The sequence below is a fragment of the Schistocerca nitens genome, chromosome 7 (assembly GCF_023898315.1).
Source record: "Schistocerca nitens isolate TAMUIC-IGC-003100 chromosome 7, iqSchNite1.1, whole genome shotgun sequence".
Taxonomy (NCBI): Eukaryota; Metazoa; Arthropoda; class Insecta; order Orthoptera; family Acrididae; genus Schistocerca; species Schistocerca nitens.
Genome location: NC_064620.1, coordinates 407,977,741 through 407,998,680, shown reverse-complemented (window position 1 = coordinate 407,998,680; position 20,940 = coordinate 407,977,741). Strand labels below are relative to the sequence as shown.

General features: G+C 42.8%; 1 protein-coding gene across 1 annotated transcript in view; it reads right to left on the bottom strand.

The window, feature by feature from the left end:
• Nucleotides 1-259: 259 nt before the first annotated feature.
• The window catches only part of LOC126195661 (vesicular glutamate transporter 1), a 213,356-nt gene continuing 192,675 nt past the window's right edge, over nt 260-20,940 (bottom strand). The window contains exon 12 of the mRNA XM_049934286.1: nt 260-598. Coding sequence (XP_049790243.1) covers nt 407-598 — 192 coding nt within the window. The 3' untranslated portion in view covers nt 260-406. The remainder of the gene's footprint in view (nt 599-20,940) is intronic.

The window sequence follows — 20,940 nt, the reverse complement described above, 5'->3', positions numbered from 1 at the left end:
ACAGGTTCACTGAATTTTTATTTACACGGACGATGTCTGAAGTACCACTTTCGATGTTCTAATATTGCTTTATTGCATATATATATACTTACAAAGTAAACAAATTAATGTCAGATACAAATAAGACACAGTAGAAACAGAATACTGCACTTCAGTCGCCTCGCATACAACTCTAACATTACATGCAAGAGCAAGATATCAAAGCACAAGTACTGCTTATTGCTCGATTATAGAATTGCTCTCCAAACAAAACATATTAACAATCGTCTTCTGTTCTTCATTAGTAATCACAAGACATTGTGGATTTTCTTGGACGCTATTTTCTATCGCTATCACATTAAAAATCCCTCGCCAAATCAGGCCGCACGAACAGCGTAGGTGAAGAAAGTTGTGTAACTTTCTGCACTTAGAAACCGCTGTCTTTGTCCCCGTAGTTGTAGTAAGCGTCTCTGTTCTCTGGCTGCACGGGCTCGATGTGGTTGGAGAAAGGGGGCGGTTGTTGCGATGCTAGCGTCTGTTCCACTGCTCCGTAGTTGGGACCCCAGCCGGCAGACTGCGTCATGCTGTCGGTCGACATTTGCGTCGGAGGAGGAGGCCTCTATTGGCAGAAAACAGAATTATGCTGTGTAACAAGAGCGTAAACCAGTGAATGCAAGTAACTATTATTACTACAAGGTATGTGTGTTCATTATTTCGTAAATTCATTGCAAAGAAGAATGTTTGAAAATTAATTTAATTACATGCTCAAAATTTGAGATGAAAACATATACATTTATTATTTATAGGTAAGAAAGGCAGTTAATTAGATATTGTCGGTGGAAGGGAATGCACTCGATTGGCGTACTTTAAGAATCTGATCAGGTTTTCCGCTTTTTGATGGTCGGAATCCCTGATCTTCATTAGATCGACACAGAACAATTTGTTGGGTTAACTACCTTAGTTATCTTGGTGGAAGCACTGTTGCGAGCAGTCTTGCACACAAGTTTAATGCGTACAATATGCAATTGTATCATATTTATACAAAAAAATGTTTCCATGGTCTCATGGTTCTCAGCCACGGAAAATACTTAAATACCCCCGCCCTCAAAATTCACCTGTGTAGGCCTACTAGTCAATCTTGTTTCAGGATTTGTTTGTAGCCTTTTTAGTTTCACATAAGCAGAAATGCAGGGCGATTCAGCTACCCCTATTGCTGTGTTTTATGCAGCCTGCAACACCTTCGAATACCCAACGCAAGAATGTTCATATTTTCTCGCTCGCTATGTGCAAGCTATTAGTTCTGCAGAAAAAATGACCAGGACCGTTTTGTAGGAAATTTAATTTAATTAAACTTCATATATTGTACCGGGATATGTTATTGCTGCAGGCCACGGTTATATAGTTATTCACAAAAACGCGTTTGAAGATCACTTTTTAGGCTTTTATTGAATAATTCGAAAATTACAGCCTCCAGAGAAAACGCATCCCCATACAGAATTTGACTACATTGAAATTCCTCCAAAACGTCTTGTTCATTTTTACGGGGGGACTAATAGTTTGTGCGTAGCGAGTGAGAGAGAGTGACAATCTTGCGCGTGGTGTTTGTAGGCATTCCGGGTTGCGTAAAACCCAGCGTTAGGCGGAGATTACTCACCCTGTATAGTGTAGACGATTTTCATATCCAGTGGTCTGTGTGCCAAATGCCTGGCACTCTTCACTATCTCATAGTTTTCCCAATTATACTGCATAAGTGGCAGTACACATCAGTGTGTACACATCAATGTGTACTACACACTAATGAGACAAAAGAGCATGGTCCCCAAGTTAACTGTTTTGAACGCAATATAGCAGCGACTCTGCGTGGTATAGATTCTAAAAGTTCTTGGTAGGTTTCCAGAGCTGTTACCAGGCGTCTATGAAGAGCACAATTGCCGTAAATTACGGGTTGGTGGTTGGGATAACGAAACTGGTGAATGATATCATTTCAGTTGTGTGAAGACTTGCACACAGGTATAACGATCGTAAGAATTTGGTGGCCAAGACATCATCGTGAATTCTTGGATATTAATAAATGGTTTAATGCCAACTCACTGACATTAAACTTCGAAAAGACTCACTATATGCAATTCAGAACCTGTAAGAGGTTTCCACCCAGCATATGCATAAAGTGTGAAGAGGAGCAGATAGAAGAGGTTGACAGTCTTAAATTCCTGTGATTACAACTTGATAACAAATTCAGTTGGGAGGAGCACACCACAGAACTGCAGAAACGCCTTAACAAATCTGTATTTGCAATTAGAGTGTTAGCAGAGATAGGCGACATAAAAATGAAAAAGCTTGAATACTTTGCCTACTTTCATTCCATAATGTCATATGGTATAATATTTTGGGGTAGCTCTTCAAGTCAAACAAAACTTTTCAGAGTCCAAAATCGTGTGATACGTATTATTTGTGGAGTAAATTCACGGCCGTTCTGTAGAAACCTCTTCAAGGAACTGGGTATACTAACTACTTAATGAAATTTGTCCTAAATAATATATCTCTTTTTCCAATAAACAGCTCAGTTCATACATACAATACCAGGAACAAAAATGATCTGCACAAGGACTTAAAAGCACTCGCTTTAGTTCAAAAAGGGGTCCACTACTCAGGAACACTCATCTTCAATAATTTGCCAGCAAACATAAAAAATTTAGTTACAAATAAAGATCAGTTTAAAAGGAGCCTGAAAGACTTACTAGTGGCCAACTCCTTCTACTCCACTGACGAATTTTTTTAATAGAAACAAATGATGTATTGTATATATTCATACTATTAGTTTTGTTATTTCAGCTTTAAAAAAAAATTTGACATGTTCCACATCCACGAGGATCTCCTCAGCACGGACCTATGGAACGAAAAATCTAATCAAAAGCATCATGCTTCTCAAACCACTGCAGCCTGTCTCTGGCATTTTGACCCTGATAGTTAGCCTGCTAGAAGATGCTATTGTCATCGGGAAAAATATCAAGCATAAAGAGGATGCAGGTGGTCCGCAACAATCTTCACGTAGTCCACAGCTGTCATGGTGCTTTCAGTTACTATCACAAGTGCCATGGGACACCAGCTGAATGTCCCCCAAAGCGTAATACCGAAGCTACCGGCCAGCATTTGTAGTGAGGTGCAAGCATCGTGCAACTGTTCGCCTGGATGATGGCGTCTGTGGACACGACCATGGTTTTGATCTAATAAGAAATGCGATTTATACGATCAGACGACATGTTACCTTCAATCTGCGGTACAATCTCGATGATCACGTGCCCACTGCAATCGTAACTGAAGATGTGGTTTTGTCTACATGGGGACCAGTAGGTTTCGTTTGCTGCAGAGCAGTATCGCGAGTTGAACGATGTGTTCCGAAAGACCAGTGCCTTTTTAGTTTCACATAAGCAGAAATGCAGGGCCTGCACTGTACTCTGCCTTCAGATCCCAGCCTGTTATGCTTTACAGAGGGAGCAGACCCGCAACCGTCACGTTCTGTAGTGAGTCATGGACGACCAATACTTGTCGCCTAATTGTGGTTTCGGCGTCTTCAACCAGTTTCCATGGATTCTCAAGACTATGGCACGCGAACTGCCGATTCACCGTTTCCGAGATGTTCGTTCCTTGGCCCCGGGTCATGACAACTTGCTCTTTGTCAAAGTCACTTATGTTAGTAAGATTCCCCACTTGCGGCCTGTTTCACTGCTGGAATGCGAGGTGCATTCAAGTTCTAAGCCTCCGATTCTTTTTCTAATTAACTAATCACCCGAAATCGATGAAACTGGCATTACTTCTCGACGTAATCGCCCTGCAGACGTACACATATTTCACAACGCTGACGCCATGATTCCATGGCAGCGGCGAAGGCTTCTTTAGGAGTCTGTTTTGACTACTGGAAAATCGCTGAGGCAATAGCAGCACGGCTGGTGAATGTGCGGCCACGGAGAGTGTCTTTCATTGTTGGAAAAAGCCAAAAGTCACTAGGAGCCAGGTCAGGTGAGTAGGGAGCATGAGGAATCACTTCAAAGTTGTTATCACGAAGAAACTGTTGCTTAATGTTAGCTCGATGTGCGGGTGCGTTGTCTTGGTGAAACAGCACACACGCAGCCCTTCCCGGACGTTTTTGTTGCAGTGCAGGAAGGAATTTGTTCTTCAAAACATTTTCGTAGGATGCACCTGTTACCGTAGTGCCCTTTGGAACGCAATGGGTAAGGATTACGCCCTCGCTGTCCCAGAACATGGACACCATCATTTTTTCAGCACTGGCGGTTACCCGAAATTTTTTTGGTGGCGGTGAATCTGTGTGCTTCCATTGAGCTGACTGGCGCCTTGTCTCTGGATTGAAAAATGGCATCCACGTCTCATCCATTGTCACAACCGGCGAAAAGAAAGTCCCATTCATGCTTTCGTTGTGCGTCAACATTGCTTGGCAACATGCCACACGGGCAGCCATGTGGTCGTCCATCAGCATTCGTGGCACCCACCTGGATGACACTTTTCGCATTTTCAGGTCGTCATGCAGGATTGTGTGCACAGAACTCGCAGAAATGCCTACTCTGGAGGCGATCTGTTCGACAGTCATTCGGCGATCCCCCAAAACAATTCTCTCCACTTTCTCGATCATGTCGTCAGACCAGCTTGTGCGAGCCCAGGGTTGTTTTGGTTTGTTGTCACACGATGTTCTGCCTTCATTAAACTGTCGCACCCACGAACGCACTTTCGACACATCCATAACTCCATCACCACATGTCTCCTTCAACTGTCGCTGTTCAAGTAAGGAAAACGTCGCCATTTTAAGTATTTAAAACAGTTCTCATTCTCGCCGCTGGCGGTAAAATTCCATCTTCCGTACGGTGCTGCCATCTCTGGGACGTATTGACAATGAACGCGGCCTCGTTTTAAAACAATGCGCATGTTTCTATCTCTTTCCAGTCGGAGGCCTTAGAACTTGAATGCACCTCGTAATTCTCCATTGGTCTCTGTTCCGTTTTCATATTTTCCTCTCACCCCTGTCACATATCGACTACACCAACAGGAGGCACCCAATCTCTCGGTGGGACATGGTGTAACGTGTTGTGATTAGGGTGTTCGACATATTGAACAGTTACCGTAAAGAACATCGCTGCACTCTTCTGTACTGTACATTACAGTAGCGTGTTTATCCATGTCTTGTCAGTTTTCATTACCTGGTCCTGTACACCTGACAGCGCTGTGCAGCTGACAGGGTCCAATCCTAAAGAAAAGGCCTGGGCGGGAACGAAGAAGCAAGAATGAACGTAACTGAGACTATCCTAGTCTACATCACACTCATTTACTCTATTGCGCAGATATGCGCACTGCAATAGAGCCGAAAATATTGAGTTGATAAACCGAATGACCAATCTTTAAGGGGACATATAAGGCACAGGGTGTTGTACATCAAAACGTTCTGCTAGCCATGGGATCAGCGTCTTAAAACTTTTAGTCATGGTTCAGGCTCGCCGCGAATGAGTATCACTGCAGGTATGGTTGTTAACGATATTCTTGCACACACAGAAGTTGAGCTTGCATTTAGTATGTAGACCGCTAGAGTTTTTCTTTGACATTGCATACACAATAGACCTCTTAGAGCACTACCTAGAAGATGAACAACATTACAAAAAGCTATTTCTTTCCAAACAGAAATTTTCACTCTACAGTAGAGTGTGCATTGGTATGAAACTTCCTAGCAGATTAAAACTGTTTGGCGGACCGAGACTCTAAATCGAGACTTTTGCTTTTCGCCGGAAATTGCTCTACCGACTGAGCTACCCTAGTACGGCTCACAATCCGTCCTCACAGATTTACTTCCGCCAGTACCTCGTTTCCAACCTTCCAAACTTCATAGAAGCTCTCCTGTGAAACTTACAAGACAAGCACTTATGGCAGAGAGGATACTGCGGAAAAAATCTGTTTCTAATTGCATACTAGCAGCTACGTGATCTGCTTTCATAGAAGTGAGAGTTTTCTTTCTCATACATTAGCATACTGAGTGTGTGGAGACTAGGGCAACAAGTATTAGTTGCACTGTAAAGTAATAGCCGTGCTAACCATTAACATTTCCTCACTATGAGGACCAGAAGCGACTGCTTTAGACATTTACCTTAACTCACGGGACGAATAAATTTAGCACTGGATCGATACCATCTGACGCCCACAGACTGCTTCAGACGTGTATCTCTACTCACAGGGTGAAGAAATTAGCACTGGTTCGATACCATCTGACGCCCAAAGTAAGGAGAAATGGTGAGATGTGAGTACAGCATGAATCTTATGAGGCAATGCATACTATGTTACAAGAGGACACCATTTAGGCATCTGGTGGAGCTACAATCATGTGAAAGATGTTTACATTGGGCGGAATGTGGTTCAGATGGTATGTCCACTACTGTGTGCTACTGACTGAGCTACAGAAAGGCTTTTGCAGCCAGCCAAGTGATGTGCTGGCCAGCTACCCGCGCATTCCACATCCTCACATGAAACCTCTTCAGTGCGTGAACGCAAAATGCCAATGATGTTTACGGCATTCGACGCCCTATACGTTGTACAACATACAACCACAATATTGGGTGCTAAGGGCAACAGGAGAGGCGGATTGGTGTTATCCAACGATAAGCACAGCACGAGGTCATGGAGTTTAGTTGAGCTGCTTAGCCAGCCGAAGTGGCCGTGCGGTTCTAGGAGCTGCAGTCTGGAACCACGAGACTGCTGCGGTCGCGGGTTCGAATCCTGCCTCGGGCATGGATGTGTGTGATGTCCTTAGGTTAGTTAGGTTTAACTAGTTCTAAGTTCTAGGGGACTGATGTCCTCAGAAGTTGAGTCCCATAGTGCTCAGAGCCATTTGAACCATTTTTTTGAGCTGCTTAATCGAGGAGTAACTCAAAACAGTACTATAGTGCTGGTATCGTTGATACGAAGCAGAGCAATAGCAACAAGATATAGAGCAAACATTGCATTATATTTACAGTAACAGCCGGCGAAACTGAAATTTACCAGAGGGGAAACAAGGCATTCCGCAGAGAGAGAAAGAAGCTGCAGATGAAATATCAGCATTTCTGCAAGATGAGCCAGTGGAATGTGTGGTGTCGTATACGCTCGACTGTGCGGACAATGTACATAAGGAGTACAGTGATGACGACACGTGCTTCAAAAATGAAAGTGATAATGAAACAGATCTCGAGCCATGGAATTCATCATCCTTGTCGGACAGGGAGCCACAATACCCATTTCCAATGAAACGTAGTAAAGAACAAAAGGACAATCATTGTACATGGAGCGGGCTCTAAACATAATTACCTACGTAGAAGATCAGCCGCAGCATAGTAAAAAAAAAGAAAAAAAATTATGAGCAGATTTCGAATATATATGCAGCAATATGACCGTGTAATGCATAAGAAAAACTATGGATAGTCAAGGGAGGACAAGGTGCACCTGTTACAAAAACTAGCGTTTGCACACTTCAAGGACGTGTTGAGCACATCAAATTGCGCGTGAGATAGATTACATTAATTTCAAGTGAAGCAGTGGATGGTTGCATAACTTCGAACAGTGTTATAGAATTAGAAGATCTAAGATAAGAAAATTTCAAGCAAGGCGTCAACCTGACGATGCGCAGCAAACTGCGGAATCGGCCCAAATATTTGTGGATAAAAGAAGCAAACTTACACCATAGCTCAGTAAGGAATTTGTTTTCAATCCAGACCAACAGGGATTTGAAGAGGAAATGCATATGAAAGGAATCCTGGAAGTTAGAGGTACCAAGAGAGCTGTATGAATATCAACTAAAATCAACGCCTTAACGCATTCGTATGCAATTATGCCGATTGTTAATCTGGACAGTAATTATCTGGAAAGTTATTTGCTGCAGTGTCGAAAAGTTAGAAGTGCTCCGTCTCCTACGATTCATTCTCGTGTACGAGATCTTGCAAGGGCAGTATGGAATATTTACGTCACAGCAAGCTAAGAGGGAAAATGGGCTTAAGAGAACTTCAAGTATGGTATGAGCACTGTTTTTGGCCAATAGCTGGTCAAAATAAGTTGCTTTCCCTTCATCCCTGGACTACTTATTAAAATCTTGCTCCTTTGGAGCCAACTATTCTTCCCTAAAAAGTGTTTGGACTTGCAGTTCATACCAACTGGAACCACTGGACAAGTTCAGCTTCTGGAGGTTCGTTTTCTCCGTGCCTATACATTATCGCGGTATTTGCAGCTACGCATTAAAGGATAGACCGTTTCGCTGTAAAGTGTACGACAGACTGTTTCGCATTCGGTAGGGTCACATTCTAACTGTTCTCATCACTCCGTTGCACCAATATTATTCTATACGCACTATTTAAGAGTGGACACCAAGCTGAACTTCCTGCACAGTTTGTAACTCCCAAGGGGTTCGCCTTCGATCTCGATGGTGCGAACCTTGGTGATCACTGTTACACACCATTTTTTATTCGGTATTGGTGGTGCAAGTTCGTTTGGAATATTTCTTGAATTTCGACGTTGTCCATTTGGTGAAGTGTAATGCATACATCCAGTAGAAGATTGATGTCTGCACGTCCCGGATGCTCATTTGCTGTCGCCCTCCTCATTCACATGGCGAGTTATTAGCAGCTAACATTTTTCATGTCGTAATTATTTACACAACACTTTCCAAATTTCTTTGGTGTTCTGCATTCCAGGAGCAGTCTTCATGCCAGGCCTCAGTCGTGTGTACATCTAAGCTACTCCAGCGTCATTAAACATCTACATTTACATACACATACTCCGCAGGCCGCCATATGGTGCATGGCGGAGGGTACCTTGTGCCACTGCTAGTCATTCCCTTTCTGTCCCGCTTGCAAAAGGGGGGAAAAGAAAAACGACTCTCTATGTGCCTTCAAAGGAGCTCTATCATGTCTTCGTACTCCTTACCCGAAATGTGCGTCGGCGGTAGTAGAAACATGCTGCAGTTAGCCGTAAATGCGGGTTCTCTAAATTCTCTCGGCGCTGTAAATATGCAGACTGAATCATCAAATGAAAATTTGTACCAAGAGCGGGGTTCGAACCGACGTCTCCTGCTCACTAGGCAGATGTGCTAATTCTACGCCACCCTGGCAAAATGACTTCGCAGTCCTACCACGCAGTGTGTAAAGCGACTCTGCCAGGGTGTCGTAGTATTAGCACATCTGCGTAATGGGCAGGAGACCTGGGTTCGAACCCCGGCGTTGGTACTAAATTTCGTTCGACGCCACAGCCAGCACGTGTACATTATAGATGTTTCAGGCTTGAAAAGGCCTCTGGAACCATATAGTTTCATTGCTCAATATTGTTTCACGAAATGAACAGTGTCTTCACTCCAGAGATTCTCAGTAAAATTCATGCAGCATGTCGGCAGTAATCGAGTGCTGATCAAAACTACCTGTAACAAATCTAGCAGCCCATTTCCCTGTTGCTTCAACGTCTCCCTTTAATCCGACCTGATGGGGATCCCATAAACACAAGCAGTATTCAAGAATGGGTAGCACTAGTGTTCTATACAGGTCTCCTTTACAAATGAACTACACTTTCCCAAAATTTTCCCAATTCGCTTTCTTACTAGGTTCTTATATTCACGTTACAGCCGGCCGTGGTGGCCAAGCGGTTAAAGGCGCTACAGTCTGGAACCGCGCGGCCGCTACGGTCGCAGGTTCGAATCCTGCCTCGGGCATGGATGTGTGTGATGTCCTTAGGTTCGTTAGGTTTAAGTAGTTCTAAGTTCTAGGGGACTGATGACCTTAGAAGTTAAGTCCCATAGCGCTCAGTGTCATTTGAACCATTTGAACCATTTCACGTTACATTTCATATCGCTGTGCAAAACTCGCAGATATTTAATCGATGTGCCGTGTCAAGCAGCATACCTAATGCTGCACATTAGGGGATTGTTTTTCCTACTCATATACATTAACTTACATTTTTCTACATTGAGAACAAGTTGCCATTCATCACACCAACCAGAAATTTTGTGTAACTCATACTGTACCCTCCTGCAATCACTGAACGACGATGCCTTTCCGTCCGTCACAACATCATCAGCAAAAAGCCGCAGACTACTCCTCCTGTCTGGAGATGATTAATGTATACAGAGGCTGACAGTGGTCCTATCATACTACTGTGGGCTGCTCCTGACGATTCCCTTGTCTCGCCATCCAGTACAAGGTACTGAATTCTATTACTTAAGAAGTCTTAGAGCGACTCGTACTTCTGGGGGGCCATTCCATATGCTCTGTTCTTCGTTATCAATCTGCAGTGGCGCGCTGTGTCAAACGATTTCCGGAAATCAACGAATATGTAATGTGTTTGTTGTCCTTCATCAGTGGTTCCGCAGGATATCGTGCTTTCTAAGCCCGTGCCGATTTCCAGACAGAAGCTTTCCTGTCTCAAGGACGTTTACAGCATTCAAACTTAAAAATATAATCAAGAATGCTATAGCAAACCGATGTTCAGGATATTGCTCTGTAATTGTTTTGGGTTCGTTCTTTTACGCTTCTTATATAGAGGAATCACCTGTTCTTTTTTCCAGTCGGTTGTGGCTTTGCGCTAGGCTAGAAATTTGCTACAAATGCAAGCTAACTAATGGACAATTGCTGATGATGGAACTGGGATTCCATAAGGACCTTATAATTTATTTGTTTTCAACTATTTAGGCTGCTTCTGAATGCCAGGTATTTCTGTTACTATGTCCTCCATACGGGAGTCTCCTGAATTGTTTTTAAAGACAACATTAGGACTTAAATTTTCCTTATGTTGTCCTCTATTGACACGCCCGACTGGTCGACAAGTGACTGTATACAGCCTTCAACTCAATTACTGGTTTACGTAGAAGTAGAATTTTCAAGCATTCACCAACTCGGCGAAGCTGCTGATCTAAGAGCAGTCAGTTTGCACTAATAGCTCTGGGTCTTGAACTCGATCTTCCGAGGCCAGGCCGCCCCGCGGTTGCCATTCCCTGAGTCTACAGCCAATCTTCGAGGGTTCTGGGTTCTATGCGGGACCTGCGCACTTCCCGCCAGTATCTTGGAACACCAGCAGTGTTGAGCGCCACCTGGCTTCTACATCTACATCTACATGGATACTCTGCAAATCACATTTAAGTGCCTGGAAGAGGGTTCATCGAACCACCTTCACAATTCTCTGTTATTCCAGTCTCGTATAGCACGCAGGAACAATGAACACGTACAGGGTGAAAAGTATTTAAACCGACAAACTCTGGGAGGTTGTAGGGGAAATCAAAACAAATATTTTTCCATAATGTCATTTTTTCCTATGAGGAGTACTTAAACGAGTAGAGTAAGAGTTCTCTGGCGGAAAATTAATTAAACCAACAAACACTTTTCCACTTTTTTATGACTAATAGACAACACATTAACACAACCCAATTTCCATTATAGTAGATTTTTAAAAAAGGCCTCCGTTAACACGTAAACAAAGATTACACGGTCGGAACATGTTCTGTCTGACACGGGTCAAAAACCACAAGGGAGTCCTGAATTGTTCCTGCTGCTGCTACTATCCGGGCAACCAGATCCTCTTCTGATGCAACAGAAGTTGCGTAAACAAGGTTGCGCATCTCTCCCCACACAAAAAGTCCAGAGGGAACATATCTGGGATTCGAGTAGGCCATGTTACAGGACCACCTCTGCCAATCCACGTTTCTGGGAACCGTCCGTCCAGGAATCGACGCACATGACGACTGAAATGTGCCGGCGCACCGTCATGTTGGAACCACATGTGTTGTCTTGTACGGAGCGCGACGTCTTCCAGCAATTCTGGCAATTCTCTGGAGAGAAAATTGTAATACTGTCTGCCATTTAATAGCCTAGGTAGCAGATACAGCCCAATTAAACAGTATCCAACAACACCCACACATTAACTTGATGAGCGCTATTAACTCTGGCATGTGAATTATCCTCACTCCAAACATGCGAATTGTGCATGTTGAAGACTCCATCATGCCCGAACGTTAATTCATCGGTAAACAACATAGAGGATGGAAATGTAGGATGAATTTCACACTGTTTCAGGTACCACTGCGAAAACTGTGCTCTGGGTGGATAATCAACTGGTTGCAGGTTGTCGACACGCTGTAAGTGAAATGAACGTAACAATTTCTCTCGAAGGACTGTTCTTACATTCGTCTGATTCGTCCCCATGTTACGTGCAATTTCACGAGTGCTGATTGAAGGATCCCACTCCACATGCTGCAAGACAGCTTCCTCAAATTGCTGCCTTCTTACCGTTCGACGGCGACCCTGCCCAGGTAATCTGCTAAATGACCCGGTCTAGCGCAGACGTTAGCACACAGCAGGAAAGGTCGTATGATACGGAATACGGCGATTAGGATATTGTTGTTGATAAACTGCTGTGGAGCTCGTCCGTTGTGGTGCACTACGTAGTACGCACCAACCATATCAGTGTACTCACTCCAGGTGTATCGCTACATAAGTAAACAGAGACAGTGCTCTACTGCACTGGTGGACAGCAGTTGCCTACAACTGAAGATCGTAATACGGCCTCTAACAACTGAAGAGCGTAGTACGGCCTCCACCGGTTTAAATAATCCTCACAGGAAAAAATGACATTAGGAAAAAATATTTGTTTTGATGTCCCCTGCAACCTCCCAGAGTTTGTTGGTTTAAATGCTTTTCACCCTGTATTTATTTCAGTACGAGCTCTGATTTTCCTAATTGATCCCTTGGTGATCGTTCCTCCCTATGTAAGTCGGTGTCAACAAAATATTTTCGCATTCGGAGGAGAAAGTTAGTTCAAATGGTTCAAATGACTCTGAGCACTATGGGACTTAACTTCTGAGGTCATCAGTCCCCTAGAACTTAGAACGACTTAAACCTAACTAACCTAAGGACATCACACACATCCATGCCCGAGGCAGGATTCGAACCTGCGACCGTAGCAGTCGCGTGGTTCCGGACTGCGCGCCTAGAACCGCTAGACCACCGCGGCCGGCAGAAAGTTAGTGATAGTCTTACAACACCACGTCTAGGCGATTGGCATCAGCAAGTTCGCTGCTCACTGCCAGCCGCCATTGTCGCAGCAATCCGCTGGAGATGTCGCTCGTTGCTTGCTACATTCGAGTCGCTGTAAAAAGGTGCCAGACAACTGCAGTGGGCTACGCGCGGCAGCAGCTCACGTCTACCTCAGCTTATCACATAACGCAATTCTGTAAACGCCTCTAAGGCTCCACCTCAGTGTTGTCGCAGCTAGATAGACAACTACTGTTTTTGTTTTTGGATGCAGCCTTTAGTGCTACGCAGCTGAAAGCTGGCCACAGTGCTGCTAGCTGTGAGGGATCTTCTTACACCAACTCGACAGCAGCCACCTCCGGCACCTGGGTCGCTATCTTTGAAAAACTGTGTGGAAGGCATAAAGTAACAAAGAATATTCCTGTTCAATAAGCATTTTTCAAAATTATTGCATTACATCTTGGTGAGGCGATACAGCAAACTTCTATTGCTACTACTGAAAAAAAGAGTCGTAGGTTGCAGAAAGTTCTTTATTAACTTAAGAACAAGTTGCACGGATGGGGCATCATCGGCTCATCTGAAAATGCAAGAGGACGACGACATTACAATATATTCAGCGTGGTTCCATTCTGAACTACTATAGAAGCAAAATAAGCTTAAAGTGCCGACCGAATAAAATCAGACAGAGAAACGTCGCTTGTCGGGTGTATGCAGTGGAAATTTACCTTTTTAGCTGCTTCCGAGAGCGTTTTCTATGCGTCTGTGCATAGCTTTCCATCTAGGATGTCCTGTATTGCTTATATTCCTGTGTACTCTATTACGTTTCTATTTATTTCTTAACTAATCCATTAGTATTTGAATTTTACGCCCGCCGTTATCACACTACATACTCGACGACAACACCGCACGGTGACTGTCATTACTACCGGCCCAATATTTTGAATGAGTTCAAAAAATGGTTCAAATGGCTCTGAGCACTATGGTTCTCAACTTCTGAGGTCATTAGTCTCCTAGAACTTAGAACCAGTTAAAGCTAACCAACCTAAGGACATCACACACATCCATGCCCGAGGCAGGATTCGAACCTGCGACCTCAGCGGTCTCGCGGTTCCAGAGTGCAGCGCCTAGAACCGCACGGCCACTTCGGTCGGCTGTATAAGTTCCTATCATTCATATGTTTGCACTGTGTGAATACGGATGGGCCTCTGGGGTCGTTGTTGTGTACGGCTGTGTTTACAGTTTGTACGCGAAGTCCTGGTCTGCCCTGGTATACCTGTCGTCGCCTCCATGAGGTAATACGCATTTTTTGGTTTCTCCTTCCTACTCTACTTCATACTCTAAAAGGGCGAAACGCGTTGTTCTTAAGTTAATATGGAATATTGTGCAACCTACGACTGTTTTTTAAAAGAAGCGCTGTTGATTCCTACCTCGCCGCGTTGCTGGAGAATCCATACCACATCTTACCACATACACAACTGAACTGGCCAGCCGATAGCATGTGTCCTAGGAGCAAACAATGTAGGCTTCAGCTCTCTTTCTTCTTCTTTAAAAAGGGTAAATTTTATGTCTGCAGCCACAGCCTTCTCTCCTCAGCAGTCCTCTTCATCTGCATGTACGAAGAACATCCCATCTCATAGATAGCCGGCCGAAGTGGCCGTGCGGTTAAAGGCGCTGCAGTCTGGAACCGCAAGACCGCTACGGTCGCAGGTTCGAATCCTGCCTCGGGCATGGATGTTTGTGATGTCCTTAGGTTAGTTAGGTTTAACTAGTTCTAAGTTCTAGGGGACTAATGACCTCAGCAGTTGAGTCCCATAGTGCTCAGAGCCATCTCATAGATAATATTTTTTATATAGAATATCTTCGGTCGTTCCCTCGTTTTCTTCCCTACGATCGTACCCTCAAAAATGTTTGCTAAAATAATATCATGCCTAATTAAGTGTCTAATACGTTTTGGTTTGCGTTGTTCTATCACATTCAGAAGTTCTTTCTTCTCACTTATTCCTTGTAGAACCATCTCATTTCGTTTACTGTCAGTCCAGCTAGTTAGTGCAATTGTTCTCCAGCACCGCATTCTGGAAGCTTCTATGCGAGCATCCTCCTGCTTTACTAACGTCCACATTTCACATCCGAATGTCAGAACACTTCACACATTGGTCTTTACAAATTTTTTCTTACTGGTGAAGCTAATGTTCTTGTTCAGTAGGAGGTTCTTCTCAATTATCCAATCTTCTCTTGATTTCCCTCGACAGTGCCACTGAGATACCGAAATTCGGTTACTTCCTTGAGTAGCTCACTGTCTTTTTTATGCCAGTCTTTCCTCCACCTCCTTCCCTATCTAAAACCAAGACTTTTGTGTTCGTGGTATTTAACTTTAAGTTTTTTTGTCTCTTGATTTAAGACTTTAAGCATTTCATTTGCTTCTTTCTTTGAATCTACCACTACTGTAACGTCATCAGCAAATCTGATACGGTGAATATGTATATCATGAATTTCGATTCTGTTCTTTTTTTTCACTGTTGTTACTGCCCCCTTCATGAAAATATTAAAAAATATTTTTGCTTATTTTTTGCTACCGTCAATATCCAGATCAGTACTTTGATTTTTGCATGTACTAAAAATTAATTGCCAGTCCTTCCAGTCAAATTTTACATTGCGCATTGCTCTAGATGATAACTTCTAATCAACCATATTAAAAGCTCTTTCTGTATCAATAAATGCTATAAATGTTTTACTGTTCACCAATATCTGATTGCCAACACAAGTCTGCAGACTAAAACTTATCCTAGCATTTAAGTGAGGAGTATTCTGTTTCTTTTAGCCATTTATGCCTATGTTGTAGAAGTCAGGCTTTCTGTTATACATTTCTTGGGGGTGATTACTCTGTTTTTATCTTGGTTTAGTCAATTTCCTATTGAAACTCGTACTTGTCGGGTGTCTTGTCGGCCGCAGGTAAGCCCAGCCTCAGACTGGGTGTTTGTTCCTGGCTGAAAATTTCTATGCAGGTTGTCAGAATGCAAAGTGATCAACGTGGGCAAGACATTGAAAAGTGTCCTGTGTTATAGATAGCTTGTATTTTTTTTTTAGAATTCCTCGCCAGCGTCATGACTTTTCATTTCCTTAATTTTTACTAAAATAATTTTTTTTTGGGGGGGGGGGGATGGGACGGGGATGACCTACCTGACGCCCACCCTTTCCCCCGTGAATTTGCACTTGATTTAGTGACAATCACAACGCCTTACACACAGGGGATCTGGAATTTTCTTCATACTTATACAATATAGTCTGAAAGTCACTGCCTGAACACGAATTACCGAAAAAGAATCAGCCTTTAGAGATTAGAAGATCTCTGGGAGCTCTTACGTATAGAATATCTGTATCATTGAGTTACTGGTTAACATAGGAGTCGCTGGTTAATTTTCTTGCAGTACACGGGATATGCTTGTTTTAGGAAAATGATTTAAATACCACGCAATTGTTGTAATTCTGCTGTTTAAATCGTTCATTCAATTTTCACCTAAAAACAGTTCAGATAATACACAGAGTGTAGGTGGAAGTACAGATATTTCTATATGTGCTGTCTTAAAATGTACTCCCACCAGTGTGTTGACTGTTTTTTCTCTGCATCGAACTGCCTTTCCAGAAACACATCACAAACTTTACGACCTGATGTCTCCTGCACGGTCGCACTGCACCACTAAGTGGACCACGCCAGTCAGTATATAGTAACTGTTTTGCATCCACGTGCACACTTCAACACACGACCTGCTCCACTAGGGATAATAAGCTTTACTGACTTGCTCTTGCGTTATGTACTTGGAGACACTAAACAACCTAAAAACAAACTACTTGTAATATAATCTGTAAATCACATAAATAGTGATGTAATTTTATCCAGTGCACTGTCCTCAGTGACCAGTACAAGTATGTGACCTTACACTCATACACCCTATATAGCGAAGTATTAGAGAAAGTGTACAAGAAGAACCAAAATCAGTTAATGTTACTTCAAAAAATATGTTCCTCTGGACGAAAAATGCTCACTGCTATATCTTGCATTTTCATCACCATATTTGTAATGGCCCATGTTTTCGGCGTTACCTTAGAGACTATCAGTTTAGCCACAGCAGTGGAAGGCAGCCGACGGACGCTAACATCTTGACATGCCAATTTCGGCCTCAGGGTTGTTTATACAGCCTGACGCATACCAGCCCAAGCACCGAAAGACTGAAACTGCAGCGGGAAAAAGGTAGCTTTGCAGGTCGAGATAAGCCATTTCCACACTCCCAGGCCACGGATTTGTTGTATCGAGCACAGCTGGAAACAGCGTGTCATCGGAACAAGTGAGCAGAGAACAGGTTTAAATCGTTGATTTGAGAACTGGTATCAGAAATCATGTAGCGCCTGTGGGGACGAGAGGGCCACATCGGACATCCGATTGACAGATGACAGCATGAAGGCGTCACAGGTCCAGGTAATGCCAAGAACTCCAAACTGGACTTCCTACAACTCTGCTGTCTGGCTGCCTCCTGGTCCACTCCAGCAGCTGCAAGACTGACCTGGAGGGCAGCGGAACGAGACCCGGGTGGCACAGCTGCCAACACTTCCGTACCACTTACTATCACCCGTGGGGCGAGTTCCACAACCACTATCACCACCAACAACAGAGGCTGTCGTCTCATGCAAATAAACTGGCAGTCTTCAGTAGTGTTCGGTACAGCCGAGTCCCACTTGCTGGCCACAAGCTGTTGTGTAAGGTACTGGTGTCAGCACCGCTGGGCCCAAAATAAGGTCAGCACACGGTAGCTGTCACTCAGTGCCGCTACTTTCTGCCCTCATCAAGTGCTGTGAGGGGGCGTGTCCAACGCCTTCACTGAGACGCTTCCAATGTAGTCAACTGAGTGTTCATAAAATATTTTGTCTTTTATGTTTGAATACGCAACTAATGGTCTGCTCCCATGACTTCAGCATAACGCCTTGACCCGGTACTGCACAGAAGTTGTTGTAGAACCCCCAGACTGCTTCATACTCGTATCATTAATTATTCCCTGTTCACTGTAAAGAATCTGAACCATATGTTGAACTATGAATCGAAATTTGTAAAATCATGTAATTCTTGTATTTCAGTCCAATAAAAAATTTAACTGAACAAATTGAAACTGATTGTGTAGCATAAAAGATTTGTTATGTGGAGTCGCTGGTTTGAATCTTACCAGTAGCAAACGATGTTTTTTGTTTCATTTTATTTACATGTTTATTACCAAATAGAGAAATTAATTAAGAAGTATTGGATCATATTTTATAATAAAAAGAACTTTTTGTGTTGGGTAACTGATCGCTGAAAATAAATTAAAATTTTATGCAGACATGCAAAATGTCTTACCTGTGAATTGAAAAAAATTATATACATCAATAATACTGTTTAACGCCGAGAAATAAAATGATATTTAACATTTCGCATTTTTGAGCAGTGCATGAAATACTTGTAATCTTGAATGGTGATATTCTCATTTCCTTTTTTTGAGAACTGTGTAGTACTGCTTTAGGAAATAATTAATGTCCGGACTCTGACCTTCACATCCTAGAAGTATGAAGCAGTTCGAAAGGGCAAGTCTGTAAGATCCAGGTGTCAAATTAACACTGCCTGTTATTTGGCGTTTGTTACGTGGCACTACAGCGTGGCCATATTGACTGTAAGTTGCCACACGGCTGTGGGTTACACAGATGCAGCTGGCTGGTCACATTCAGAATTACTGTTTCTTACGTGTTTCTCACACCATTCTTGGCGATTAGGAGTAATGTGAATATAAGTCACAATGTTGGCAGCTGGTTTTAAGTATCCAGGCAAACCAACTCTTCTGTGGTAATTGATTTAAGATAAACTCATGTACTAACTTATCCCACCTTGCGCCTGCCATGGCAGAAATGTTAAACCTTTCTGGAAACTGAAAATGCACAAAAATTGATGATTTGTCCATTAAGCATAATTCCTTGCCTATCTATCCATGTTGTGTGGGGATCTAAGACCAGTGCTATATCTGATTTATAACACGTTTCAACAGACATGAGAATCGCATCGAAGACTGATAACAAAAGTTAGTATACACATTGAAGGTAATAGAACACCCCTTTACTATGTGCCGTACCATTCGATACTGCAAGTGAACTGATATTTTGTTGTGCCAACAGTGGGCAGTTGGCCGGCCGATGTGGCCGAGCGGTTCTAGGCGCTTCAGTCTGGAACCGCGCGACTGCTACGGTCGCAGGTTCGAATCCTGCCTTGGGCATGGATGTGTGATGTCCTTAGGTTAGTTAGGTTTAAGTAGTTCTAAGTTCTAGGGGACTGATGACCTCAGATGTTAAGTCCCATAGTGCTCAGAGCCATTTTTGAGTGGGCAGTTTTCGACACTGACATTTCTGATAGAAATAAATCGGCTCTAAGATCATATACCAAATAACGAGTAATTTTAATCAGACTGTAGGCATTATGTAGTAGCCAAATGAAATAAATAGCATTCGATAATAACTACAACAGCGACATTTCACACGGCATTAAGGTTACCACCTATCCGTATTTTGATGGGACTGTCTCGTGCACACACATGAGTATGACAGAACACACTCAAATCCCTAGTTTTTGTTTACTTTACAGTTATACTTCTTTTATATCATATTGTATAATTTTTAGTTTCATACTCTAAGTTTACTGTCTTATTCTTGTTAGCCAAAGCCAGTATGTGTAAAGTACATAAGAAATCAACAATACAATGGGTTAAAAATCTCAATTGTTTCTCCGCTTCATTTTCATACCAGTTAATGAATCCCATCCATGAGTTGCAACACGGTTCATATTTTCTGTGGAAAGTAAACTTCTTCTTAAAATAAACTTTAACATGAGCTGCTGAGAGTTCTGTCTACTACACGAGAAGAAACTTCTATATCAGGTAAAAAATACGTCTATAAGTTCCAGCCACAGGTCCAATGATTTTCACCAATTATTAATATACGCCAAACGCTGTAACGTTTAGATCTTTTAAGTTTCAAATATGACATTTTTAGTTTGGGTTTAGTGTGAGGATAAAAACCTACGAACGTTAGGAAGAATTCCACATTTAATATATTAAGTGCTACCTTGTGTTTGAAGACTCCCGACTTCTGGCTTGCCAAAGGTGGCACCCCTATACGGCACTGTTTGACAGCTAAGCGACTCGACCAAAAACACTGAGTTTTCGATGTCTCCCGACTGCTACCGATTCGGAAAATGGGAATTCAGATGCCGACATAAAGCAGTGCTTCTCTATTGACCTTGATGGTTGTTACATTCTAATGCTTTTTCTGAAACTTGATACTTAACCAACTACAGCCTCACTCCTTATGCCTACAGAACCCTCCTCGGCCCTGATTTCAGTTTGTTGATAGATTTTCTCCATCACCGTCGTGAATCAAGTAATCACCCAGTCAGTGACTTTCCAAGCAAAAGTATTTCGTCAACAATATTGCTTCATACATTGTACTTATTTTTTATGACTATTTAAATTTATTTTTATGTTTCCATTTTTTCATAACGTCTTTTTTCTTATTTCTTTAGATTGATGAGTACCATTGTTGAGTTTGATTTGATTATTTATGTTTATGTTTTACGTTGTAGTTACGCATGCGACAGCATGTGCTACCTAATATGTTCCAAACGCCGCCCATAAAAACCGGATTTTTCGGGGCTGATACCTCGGGTTCTGTTGGTAATAGAAAGGTAGGGTCAAGTGTTCTGGACAGTCCTTGGGCTAGGAACCATTTGTATACCCAAAAGAAGAATAGCCTCACTGCAAAGAAACGGGCTCAAAGTTTGAATATTACACACCTTCTTCATATTAGCCAAATGGAGCAAATGGGTTGGTACTTTTTGCGTTAGATGTGGTCTACGGTGCCCTTTAGGCTT